The sequence below is a fragment of the Chiloscyllium punctatum genome, chromosome 5, assembly GCF_047496795.1.
Source record: "Chiloscyllium punctatum isolate Juve2018m chromosome 5, sChiPun1.3, whole genome shotgun sequence".
NCBI lineage: Eukaryota > Metazoa > Chordata > Chondrichthyes > Orectolobiformes > Hemiscylliidae > Chiloscyllium > Chiloscyllium punctatum.
Window position 1 is genome coordinate 82,751,131 of NC_092743.1, and position 12,888 is coordinate 82,764,018.

Below are 12,888 nucleotides of genomic sequence, written 5' to 3' on the forward strand. Positions count from 1 at the left end.
TAAACATATAACTATCTAGATGTCTGCTTTATATCCATTATATGTGTGCATCTGAATATATCAGTATGTGTATGAATACATGTGTGTATCTACATTAGATCTGTGTGCATTATCACACTCTCTATCATAAATAGAGAGACCAGATTACTGTGCATTTTCATACCTTGCTGATCTATAGCGAGCCTTCGGGAATCTTGGATAATTATCTAGAAATCATAAACGAAGGGAAAGGTGCGAGTACAGTGATGGATAGGGGACAGCTGTGGGACAACATGGTCACAATTTGACAATGAGCCGGGGAGTGGGGCGGGAGGGGGTTTATTTAAAAGACAGCCGCGTATTTCCCCTTGCTCTGACTCGGTGACTGATAATAGTTGAGATCCGGTCAATGTGTGTGTGTGTGTGGCTGGCGGCGTGTGTCTGTCTGTCTGTCTGTGGTGTGTGTGTGCGCGCTTGAGAATGAGCTCCTTGGTGGGGAGGGGGTGAGAGGGGGTGGGAGAGGGCGACTCACTGCTGCCGTTGCTGCCAACAGATTGCCGGCTCATTACCCTAACACCACAGCTTGAGAGAGGGACAGTGTGATCACACTGTCAATGCTCCCATGGATCTGCCAGGTAACACCATCACCAGCGTGGGCATCGAGCTCACGGTGGAAGCGTGATGTTAAAGCGTATCAAAGCAGTACGTGGGCTTAGTGCTGGGGGGGACAGGGAGCTATCAGCAAACATTTTGCCTAAGTTGAAGATCGGTTCGCAATTAGAAACGGTAAGAAGAGCTTTGACTGTGCCGAATCTTTTAATATAAAAATATGTCTCTATTTGGTCTCAGGATATCTGGGGGAATGTATTATCGACTTTTTTCCTGTTGGTTTGCTTTTTGAACGGGGTCAAATGGTATGATTAGGCTTTCTCTGGGAAGAGGCACTGTCAAGGGGCAACGATTGGAAAGGGGTGGGGGGGGGGGGGGGGTGGATACTGATGATGTTCTGAGCTGGGACAAGCGACAACCCCAGAGTCACGGCTCATTTGTAGAATTCGTTCCTCGGAAAGGGTGCCAGAGCGTTGGGAGCTGACAATTAAAATAAAACCAACCGAATAGTGGGGGTGGCAAAAATAAATCTGTAGAGTGACAGGGCAGCAAGTTCTATTCATTCAGAGTACACGCCGTCAGTAAGATGCACTCAACCCGAACGGGTTGTCTCTCTGTGTGTGTATGTGTATGTGTGTGTGTTTTGTTCTTTGCATTGATCCTGTCTTGTTACAGGCGATGACATCCGAAGAAACTGAAGGAGGTTATCTCACCCTGTAGCAGGCTGCAGTTGCAAGGAGGCTGGTCAAGGAAAAGGAAGCGGTGATTTAAAAAAAAAGGACAATCCGGGATCGTTTTGTTTTGAGTGGAAGAGGAGGTTTCTGCACAGGATTTTTGAGTGAGAAGGGGGTGGGGTGGGAGGTCTCGTATGGATCTGCCCCCAGGCCGCCCGGGCTCTCCCAACATGCTGACCGCTCTGAGAGACTCCCTGCTGCTAGTGCTCGCCTGCACCGGCCTGGCGCTGGCCCAGAACGACACCGAGCCCATCGTCCTGGAGGGCAAGTGCCTGGTGGTGTGCGACTCGAACCCGTCGTCGGACGGAGCGGTCACCTCCTCGCTGGGCATCTCCGTGCGCTCAGGGAGCGCTAAGGTGGCTTTCTCCGCCGTCCGCAGCACGAACCACGAGCCCTCCGAGATGAGCAACCGGACCATGACCATCTACTTCGACCATGTAAGTGCGGCCGCTCCCCTACCCAGCCAGCCACTCTCAGGAGGCTGACTGTCTGTCTGTCATCTCACCCCTCACCCTGTCTCATCTCCCTCTGACAACTCGCCCCCTCCTGTTTATTGAGTTCTGAAAGCTAGGGTCAAAACAGAGACACAGTCAGGAATGCAAGCAACACTTTCCCTATCACTGGCTCCCAATGCTCCTAAGTTGCTGATCACAGCCTCGGGTAACCGTGGGGTTGGGATTCCCCTCCTTCCCCTCCCTTGCCCAGTTTACACATATAAAAACAGTCGTACCTAAGTCGTAAACTTTTGTGTGTGTGTGTGTGTGTGTGTCGGTACTCAAGACCTTATTTTCCAGATCGACCTTCTCACCTGCTGTGTGACTTTTTTATTGTAATCGTGAACTTTAAAACGAAACAAAATGAACGCGTTTTGTTTCGCCTGCCTCGCGTTAGAAGCGCGGCTTCCAAACCTTATCGGCTCCTGACAACCTCCTGGGCAGTGGGAATTCCCTGCTGGAGCTTGTCCGAGTGCCCTTCGCTCTCTCCTTGCCTGTTATTATCATGTCAAACCGAGCCGAATCTCAGGGATTTAACTACCCCATCTCTAGACACACCATTCAGTGAGAAATTATGTATCCACCTCCCCCTCCCTCCCTCCCTCCGATGTTGTTATGAAACCAGTCTCAGATGGGCCCGGGTTGCTTTGTGCTCTCTTGCAGGTCTTAGTTAACATTGGGAACCATTTCGACACAAGGTCCGGCACTTTCGTGGCGCCGAGAAAGGGCATTTACAGTTTCAGCTTTCACGTGGTCAAGGTGTACAACCGACAGACGATCCAGGTAGACACGGGCTCTTTGTCCGCCGGACAGTCGCTGTCACCGGGCGACTGATGTAGTCCAATTGTAAACTGTAAAAAAAAACACTGTGAGATGGGCGGTACAGGAGGCCAGGCGATAGGCGACAGAATAGGAGGGAGATTGTTCCCGTACCGCGGCAGATAGTGCGGCTAGACCGTCTCCCTTTAATGAGGGAGCGAGCCCCCTGGGACTCTGGCGATTTCAGCTTGCCTTTAGTGCGAGAAAGAAACCAATTATTTTATTCATTTGTACGGACATAATCTGAAAGCGCTGGCTGCGAACGACCCCAAACGGGTCACCGGCTCGCCAGCAACTTGCTGAGCGCTGTCCTCGGTACTGTCCATGTCACAGTCAAAGTTGTAAAGGCGTTCTTTTCTTCCCTTCTCTCGCTCTGTGTCATTTTTCACTCCCTCGCCCTGTCCAGGTCAGCTTAATGCAGAACGGCTGGGCTGTCATTTCTGCTTTCGCCGGGGATCAAGATGTGACCCGGGAGGCCGCCAGTAACGGAGTGCTGCTGAACATGGAGAGAGAGGACAAAGTCTATTTAAAGCTCGAGAGAGGCAACTTAATGGGAGGATGGAAGTACTCGACGTTTTCTGGCTTTTTGGTATTCCCTCTATAAAAGGGAGATGCCAATCCGTTTTCTTTTCCTCCCTGAGGACCAACTCTCCCGTGTACATGACCGCTATTTGCAACGGAACCAGATTATTAGACCAAAAAGTAAACCCCATCCAAACTGCTAAGTAGGGGCAGACTAACCTACCGATTAGAATAATTTCTTTGAATGCTGACAATCGCCTTGGCCAGCGTGGTCCGAAGTAGTTCTGGCAACAGGTGCTCTCTATAGGAATATCAAGTGAATTTATTGACAGCGACAGACTACTGGCTAGACAAATCAAGCTGGATTTTCTCACGGGCGGATATCACTGATCTAAAGAAACCGAATCGTGGTGGACTTTGCTCGGTTGAAACAGCCGTAATTTAAACACACACAAAATATACAAGTCAGAGATTTTTTTTGTTTGTTTGATTTCAATGTTCTAGCAATGCTTTCTTTCGTGTTCGTATTTAGCCTTAAGTAAAGAACAAGTCCAAATTTAGTGGCGTGTTTTTTTAAAAATCTGGGGAAAATCATGTGCCGTTTCTGTGTGGGGTGAGCTGGTGCTTTCTCGGAAACAAAATAGGTTTCTTTGCACGAATTGAACGCAGCTCTTGTTCCTTTGTGTTGTGGTTGGTGTTCTTTGACCTCTTGGGTACAAACCAGAGTTACCTATAGATTAATATCACGAGACGTACCACGAATGATTGTAATAAATGGACCCAATTATTTAATGATGTGCTTTTTTTTTAATGATTTCTCGATCGATCCTTTAACGCGCGGACAAGTACTAACTTAAAAGTCTCTTTATTTAAAAAAAAGACATTAAAAGTTCTTGCATTTTTCTTCGTTCTTAGTCAGGGTAAATCTGGAATTCGCTTTAAGTATTTCAAATAAACACGTTCCCGCAAGATAACACACATGACCTGCCCAACATTGACGTTATCAATCGGCTCAAATCAGTTCGGATACAAAATGTTACAAAATTATTTATTTCTTTATGTTATCCAAATTTTAATTACTGAAGTAATGGTGGGTCCTTTACACCACTAATTATTTTAAGTTTCAGGCTCGTTAATCTGTTAATAGAATTGAGATGAAGCTTTTATTTTTCCATTTTCTGTTGAAATTAGGCTGCGCGCTAAAGATTGTTTAAGTGTCAAATCATTCCTGTACAGAAGTTAAACATTAACCTTAAATGTGCAATTAACAAAATCACCCGCTTGGCCACAACACAACGTTCGCTGATATCGTCAGCGCGTCCTTTCTATACCTACTGCACTGAATTTCTGTTTACTGTGGATACAACTCATGTCTGCCTCACCATTAATCTATTAAATATTCATTTTCGCGCGAATGAGAGTTAAGAATGCCCTGGATGATAACCCGCTATGTTGCATATGGCGTGTAAATTAATAATGATATATCACAGATCATTTCCATCCTCTATTCTCAGACTGAAGCTCTGAATCTGAATCTGAATCTGATCAGCTTTCACAGCACGGTTCTATCATTGACAATTGTATGGCCCTTCTAGCGGCGAACTGGATACTTTTGCAACCATTAAGGAACTGTAAGAAATCCTAAGCAATTTTTAGTTCACAGCATGTTACAAATAACAATTGACATTTCTTGCGTTGAAGATCTCTGTGCAGTCCTTAGGGAACTGAGTTGCTTTGCAGGTCTTCAAGATAGACTGGTAAGATGGTTATTTTATTTTCCATAGAATTGGAACTTGGCTTGTGATTATGTAATATCACCTTCTTCCCTCGAATCCATGGAGCAGCTCAGCTCATTGCCTGGCCAAATTCATTAGGAATTTATATCTCTGAATACTCTCATTCAGATCTATACAGTTATTAACCATGGGTGTCATTTGAGGTGAAAGGTAAAGTGTTACTGCATGATATATGTACATAAACACAAGAATGTGTTAGAGTAACATGAACACAAGAATATAGCATGCTTATTACACTTGTGTGATATTATTCTCATATGCCTTTACAAGCAGGGGACTTTGTCAAGACATGCCAACTTATTGTAGCATATAATCAATGTGCAGTGGATTAAACTGACACATTCACTTGAATTTGCGTGTGTGTGTGTGTATGGGGCATATGTTAGTTAATAGGGAACAGGTTTAAATTTTCTTCAAACTGCTGAGCAATATAATTGAAAGCGACATTTTGAAGTTCCTCTGCTATTCAGTTCCATTAGAATTTTATGGTTATAATTTATATCATGAACGGTGATGCCATTTTCAAAGATGGCATATGAAGTGGCAAAGCTATCTTCAGAAATATCATTCCACTAAGTGATAGAGTACAGAATCAATCTTTGTGACTGATTTTGATCAATGCTGGTGCCTTATCTCTGGGAGTCCCTTGTGTCTGAAACAATATTTCACTATTTTCTGTCTCTGCTTCCTTTTCTACATGGCACTTGACAGAAAAGAGACGTACATGTGTATTTTTAATCAAATACAAAACAATTCAATTAAAAAATAATTCCCATTACTATTCATATCATCCACTATATAGAGCCACAACATCATTTGTTATGTTTAAAAATAACTGAGAAAACATTTTTTTTAAGTTTAATTGAAAAACATTTTCTGTGTTCTCTCAGAGCTTCCATCCTGTAGTCTAGTCTAGAGCTCTGTAGTCTAGAAATAGAGTGTGCCTATATTTGAATAAATGCATGGTGCACCAGGTAAGGCTTACATATTTGGAATTAGACTAAACTTTTTGATTTATAATGTAACCCAGTTAAATATCTCTCACGCTTGAAAAGGAGACTGTTCTCTATCTTCCATTTGAGTTGCATTGTATGACATTTGAAGAAATAATCCAATGTGGGTCGTGTGTGTTTATGAGGCATGTATATTCAGAGTCTGTTATAGAATAGCATACTCAATGTCAAACAGAACCCACAGACTAAAGCATATTCAAATTTATGTTAATTTCTTTATATTAATAGTTCATTTCATCAGTATATTAATTTAAATAAGAGTTGAACAAATGTTTTCTCTATCTGTGTTATATTTAACACAGAACTCACCTTTATGCTGCAGGTCTTGTTCATTTTTACATGGAAATAAAGGATTGGTTTCATACAATGATCTTCACAGATCAGAACTTTTCAGTATTAAATTCTGAAGATTGTTTTGATAATCTGCCAACTAGTATAACATGGTTCTGTTTTACAAATTGGCTATTTATTGCTTTGGGAGTACCAAAGTGTTGCATCTTCAAGATATTTGCTCATCTCTTAGTCCAGACTGATACAATTAAAGTAAAATTTAAATGGTGTCCAATGAGCAAGTCAGTTAGTGGCATTTCACTCATACAGCCAAGGTCCCAGCAGCTCTTGAAGATTTCACATTGTTTGCAATTACCGTGGCTGCTCTTTTCAAGACCTTTATTTTAGAAACAAATTGGTGACATTTCAGAGGCTCTCCATTTGACAACAAAAGTAAATCAAGATAATCAGACACCATTATAGTAGAGATATGACAGCCATTATTATTGTCATCTCAAAAGCAAATTTTTGCTTTAAGTTACTGGTATCATGCTTATGGTAGTGTTTGTTAGTGAGTTTCTTTGTGAAAAGACTGTCAGTCACACATTTATTTAAAGTACACAGTACACTGATCAAGTAGTACTAGCACCAGACTCTTCGACTCTGATCTCCAGCATCTGCAGTCCTTGCTTTCTCCCATATAATTTGTTATGGTCTGCTCCAAGAATTCAGCAGGTCATCACTGTGAGCTCACAAGAAGTTGGAAAAACACAGATTTATTTCACATAGGATACTGAGGAACTTGTGCACATAATTGAAACAAAGATCCTGATGTTGAAGGGACAGCATATGGGCATATGCATCTTTTAATTCCCAGTTCTTTTCATCTAAGTGAGTCTGCAGTTGTTTCTTTTATTCATGTCTTAAGTGGTACTTGTTTTGTGCATACTACAAATCATAGTCTGTGAGTGGATTTTTTTATAAGTTTCAATGTTTATACTTAAAATTTGAGAGAATATGTTTTTTTCCAGTTCATACAGGAGTTGCTTAACACAAGTTTAGTGATAATAGACTTGATTAGAAATGTTAAAGGTATTTAGATATCAGTGCGACAATCTCACATCTTATTAAGACAGATTTTTGTGTAAACCTCAGATGAGAGAGATGAATGGAACACACCAGTGTTTAGTCCACATCTTTCTTGAATATGCAGTTTATGTACTCCATTTAGTCGTGCTACTGGAATGCATCCTTGTTTTGCACTTTCTCCTGATGATCCCCATCCAGATATTATTCTTCTGTTATGGTATTTTTAATTTTTGCAGAATGAGTGCATCTGCTGTTAAGGAATCTGCGAGATTGTATGTAATTTAGTCATGATAGAATACTTCATCCACATCAAGTATTCCCAGAGAGTCAGTCCCCACATTAATTATCTCCATGCCAAATTGCCTTTGCCTCTCAACATTTAACTTTTATTTGTGAAAAATGACCCAGAATAACTGGACAATTAGAAATTCTGTATGCACCCATCCAGTGACTATTATGTATATCATAGTATAAGGATCTGATGAATTCTATGGGATGCTGTTACAGCAGTCAGGCTAATTAACAGCTTTTTAAGAATAAAGCAGTCGGTCATATAGTTTATATAATTAATTGTATCTGGATATCAAAAGGCTTCTGAAGTGTTGTTTTTAATATGATACCTACATTTTCTCCAGCCAAACAAATGACCAAAATTCTGAAATAAATGGTATCCAAAACATAATTGAGTTTAGACTTTGAATCAATGTGGAATAATTTAAACTATTCTTGAGATGTTGACAAGGCCTGAATTTATTGCATTCTTAATTACCCTGGGATTTTCTTCTTGAACATCTGCAGACCATACTGTGAAGATAATCATGCGATTAACTTAGAGTTCCAATTTGTTTCATTCTCAGTAGAAGTTTCAGTCAACTGTGTAGTTTGTTGGCCACTTCAGATGACAATTAACAATGAACTAAATTAACACCAGGCTGGAGTCCCACAGGAACCAGGTAGATAATGGCCACAGGTTCCCTTCTCTCAGGATGTTAGTAAAAGATTGCTTATTTTGTATAACAATCTGACAGCTTTAAAGTAACTGTTACTGACAGCAACTTCTAAAAAATATATTTCTAGTCATTATAAAATGTGTTCTGGATTATCAGTACAGTAAGAAATCAACTACAGTGGTTTACGTAGCATTCAAATAATCAATTTAGCTGTTTTAAGCTTAATGGTATATTTTAGCTCATTATTCATTTACAGTTATTTTAAACAGGAATCCAACTATTTCAGTGTAAAATACTCTCAATTTTCCCCCTCTAATGTCCCTCAAATGCCCAGCTAATGAAAGTCAGTAGAAGCACAGATTAAGAATTTTATTGTGTATCATTGTTATCAAGTGACTGGCTCACATTTTCTTGTTCTGTTTTACACTCTCATGCTGTTTTTCTCAAAGTGGGCTACAGGGTCAGTTGTCATGTGAAGCATATTTTGGTAGGCCATGCTTTGAGACATTTGTTTTCATCACTCACTGACGTCATCAGCAGGCCCATTTGAATGTTCTAACTGAGTTGCATTTAAGTAAAAGAAATGAGTCATCATCCTGCTGCTTATAGGCATCTCAGTGTCAGGGATGGAAGGAGCTCTAATGTGAGAAATGCCATTTTTCTCCCAGAAAAGGGAAGAACTGGCAGTACTTAGGGTTAAATGGACCATCAAATTTCCTTAACAGGGAAATGTTATTAGTACAGAAAATATAAATGAGGTAAACTAATGGAAACTCATCAAGCTCCAACTGTTTTAACAGACTGAATAATCAAGTGCTATTTGATCAATCTCCAGTCTTCTTAAAGTATTCCCTTAATTGGGGGGGGGGGGGGGGGGGAGGAATAAATAATTATTTCTAACCCCTCAACTCTCTGGGCTATTGAGTAAGTTGAGAATGTAGAAATTCAGCATTGATTGTATGATAAAATAATAGCATTGAAGACTTTGACACATTGACTGACATCATTGAAATATTTTAAATAGACCCTGTCTACATCTGATGGGAGAGTTGAATGCTTAAATCAATGTTTATTTAAAAATCAGAATGATTAGCTTGAACTTTATATAAATTACGATTTTTTTTCACCCCAATTTTAGTCCCATTGTCTGTTAACATAGTTGTAGGTCTCTTCAATTCAAGCTTTCTTTTGATTTCTGCAGTGACTTTGTGATCCAGCTGACCTCACCTCAGGCTCTCAGGAAATAAAACACATCAAGGTAATATGTTGAGTTTTCCATCTGGACAGAGGAGTCTATATTTTCTTCTTTTAATACTCTTTGCAGTTATTGTCTCAAGTATGAAAAATTTAGGTTAGAGTTACAAATTGATTTTGTTTTCTGATCCAATATGGAACTATAAGTTAGACATTTTAAAATTTGTTACAACTCTTAAGAATTAAAATATGTGCATATATATTTGTGTGTGTGTGTATATGATGGTATGTCAGTGAATTATAACATTGCATTGTAAAATGTCTACTATATTTTAAGATGCACAATTGAAAAGCTTATCCCACCAAACATCAACTTACTTATATTTAAAAGTACAAAACTAAACACACAATTTTCTTTTTAGTCCATAGGATCAATTATTGCTTTCGATTGCAAATATTTGTATATTTTATCTCAATTTTGTGACAAATTGAAGCACTTCAAAGCTGTTTGCGTGACATAACTCCTTCTCATTCTCTACCCTCTCTTGAAGCATAATCTTTTTTTTTAGATTAGATTAGATTAGATTACTTACAGTGTGGAAACAGGCCCTTCGGCCCAACAAGTCCACACCACCCCGCCGAAGCGTAACCCACCCATACCCCTACCCCTCCATCTCTATCTACCCCTTACCTAACACTATGGGCAATTTAGCATGGCCAATTCACCTGACCTGCACATCTTGGGACTGTGGGAGGAAACCGGAGCACCCGGAGGAAACCCACGCAGACACGGGGAGAACGTGCAAACTCCACACAGTCAGTCGCCTGAGGCGGGAATTGAACCCGGGTCTCTGGCGTTGTGAGGCAGAAGTGCTAACCACTGTGCCACCGTGCCGCCCACAAATCTACCTTAGCTTAATCTACCACCAGTTGTCTCTCTAATGAGAGAGCAGGCTGATGGTCCAGTAGCACAATGGCTACTTTAGGTTACCCGGCCATGTTAGCTATTGTTGTTTGGCTCATTTGGATTAACTATCCAGGTTTAAGAAGCAGGGGAGAGGAAATCACAGGCCAATCCAGCCAATAAGCCCGTGCTGTAGACTTGCAAGCTTATTCATTTTCCTTTTAAAACAAAAAACCTCCCAACTCTCCAATGATTTCTGGATTCTGGATTAGACAATTTTGGAGAAATGGCGTTTTTGGTTCAAGTTGCAAATCTGCCGCAACTAGGTACAATATTTTCTATCTGAACCCTTTTGTGCTTTATAAAATACACACAATATGCTATTCTTTTACTATACACAAAAATTGTAACCTAAGGTAGTTGTGGCTTACTGCTCCCAGGGAATATACAGTTCCAAGCACTTTTATCAAGTGCACATTAAATATTGCCCGGTAATATCAATCTGCTGTCCATTAGGGTGCATTTTGCTTGGAATTTGGGGTGTGGGAGTCAAGTGGTGGTGGTGAAGAATTATGGAGATTGGAATAGTCATGGTGGAAAGGGTAGTATGTAGTGGTGGGAGGCATTGTGGGGGGGAGGTGTCAGGATGGTGTTTTGCTGTCATTATCCCCTCAGATACTGAGTATAATCTGTCTTGCATGGGCAGATTGGCCCTGAAATTTGGAAGTTGCTACCTGTTGACAAGTGTCGTGAGACTAGTTGTGCTGTGCACCCTTCCAGAACTGGTTGTCACTAAATTCTGTGAGAACTTCAAATGTTCTGCAACCATATCACTGATTCAAAAAGAAATGCATCTTTTTTCAACAGGTCAAACTGGGTTTTTAGTTCCAGCATGATTAATAAAATTTGATAAACAACAGAACTAACCCTGAAAACACACATTTATTATGGAAGGCTGCTAAATGACAAATAAGCAGACTTAACCTAAACATTTTAATTTTAAGAATAAACAACATTTTTAAAGAATGTTTTAGCTTCAATCCTTACCTTGTGCCTATATCCCAATCTTGAATTTGTAGGATGTAAACATTTTTAGAAATTATCTTTTATTTTAGTGTTTTGAGTTTTCTGTTCAAGTGGATGGGAAGTGCCTGTGAAACTGCTTGGACGACATCTGCTGCTATTCCTGCAGCTCTTTGTTCACATTGTGGTCAGCAGCAAGCATCCTTGCTTCATCATCAATTCTCAAATTCATAAAAGCCAATCATTAGTGCATCATGTTTGAGCTCGACAACAGAGCATGTGCGTATAAAACCAAGGAACCTTAAAACACTCACATATTTACATTCAACATCCTTCATAGCTAGATCAAGTAAATTCAGGACATGCAGTCCTGTTTACTAATAAGGGCCAGCTGTAACATGCAAGGTCTTAGTGATTCTTTTCAATGTTTCTCAATTAGATTAGATTTTTTTTTGGATTAGATTACTTACAGTGTGGAAACAGGCCCTTCGGCCCAACAAGTCCACACCGCCCCGCCGAAGCGTAACCCACCCATACCCCTACATCTACATCTACCCCTTACCTAACACTACAGGCAATTTAAGCATGGCCAATTCACCTGACCTGCACATCTTTGGAGTGTGGGAGGAAACCGGAGCACCCGGAGGAAACCCACGCAGACACGGGGAGAACGTGCAAACTCCACACAGTCAGTCGCCTGAGGCGGGAATTGAACCCGGATCTCCGGCACTGTGAGGCAGCAGTGCTAACCACTGTGCTACCGTGCCGCCCACTTCAATCTCCATTTTTTAAAAATAATTGCACATCTCCAATTTAATTTATAACAATTTGGCACAACATTGCGCAGATTAAAATTGTTGTGAAATTTAATGCATAAATTAAGGAGGTACAGAGAGTTGGCTAAATTACCAATGGTTTAAATCACGTATTTGTAAATGAGTGCAATCTTTCTGATAGATGGTTCACACAATTTGACCAGGGTGACTTCCTGGGATAAACATGGAAGTTTAAAATGATGGAAATGTAGTTCATTAAACTTTGATCCAAAATTTAATGTACTGGTAACCCCAAAAAGGACAAATATGTTTTAGAGTTTAGATGATTGAGAAATGATCACATTAATGCCTACAATACTCTTACGGGACTTGAAAGATAGACACAGGAAGGATGTTTTCCTTGGCTGGAAGTTTCTCAAACTAGAGGACATTTTAGAACTAAGATAAGGAGGAATTTCTTCACTCAAAGGGTGATGAATCTTTGGAAGTCTTCACCCCAGAGGGCTGTGGATAATTAACCATTCAGCTTGTTCAAGACAGAGATGGATTGATTACTGGATATTAAAAGATATCAGTGGATATGGGCTAAGGTTAGAAATGGAATTGAGGTGAAAGATCAGCACTGATCTAGTTGTTGACAGAGCAGACTTGAGGTACAAAGCATTTAACTCACACTATCATTTCCTAAGTTCATATCTTCATATTTATTTTTGAGA

The 12,888-nt window shown here is 40.4% G+C and overlaps 1 protein-coding gene across 2 annotated transcripts; it reads left to right on the top strand.

The window, feature by feature from the left end:
• The first annotated feature begins 505 nt into the window (after nucleotides 1–505).
• Nucleotides 506–3,949, top strand: cbln2b (cerebellin 2b precursor). Of its 2 annotated transcripts, none has more exons than XM_072570658.1 (4): nucleotides 506–614; nucleotides 1,264–1,759; nucleotides 2,480–2,599; nucleotides 3,042–3,949. In XM_072570658.1, exons 2-4 carry the CDS (start codon nucleotides 1,457–1,459, stop codon nucleotides 3,237–3,239), a joined length of 621 nt encoding a protein of 206 aa, XP_072426759.1. In that variant the 5' UTR covers nucleotides 506–614; nucleotides 1,264–1,456; the 3' UTR covers nucleotides 3,240–3,949. The 2 variants fall into 2 exon arrangements, with proteins under 2 accessions (XP_072426759.1, XP_072426760.1); XM_072570659.1 differs by lacking the exon at nucleotides 506–614 and adding an exon at nucleotides 623–765.
• Nucleotides 3,950–12,888: the final 8,939 nt, after the last annotated feature.

Excerpts from the sequence above, each read along its gene's own strand:
- cbln2b (XM_072570658.1), top strand. The coding sequence starts at position 1,457 with ATGGATCTGCCCCCAGGCCGCCCGGGCTCTCCCAACATGCTGACCGCT. Across the intron at positions 1,760-2,479 it reads TGACCATCTACTTCGACCAT|GTCTTAGTTAACATTGGGAA; the intron begins GTAAGTGCGGCC and ends GCTCTCTTGCAG. Across the intron at positions 2,600-3,041 it reads ACAACCGACAGACGATCCAG|GTCAGCTTAATGCAGAACGG; the intron begins GTAGACACGGGC and ends CGCCCTGTCCAG.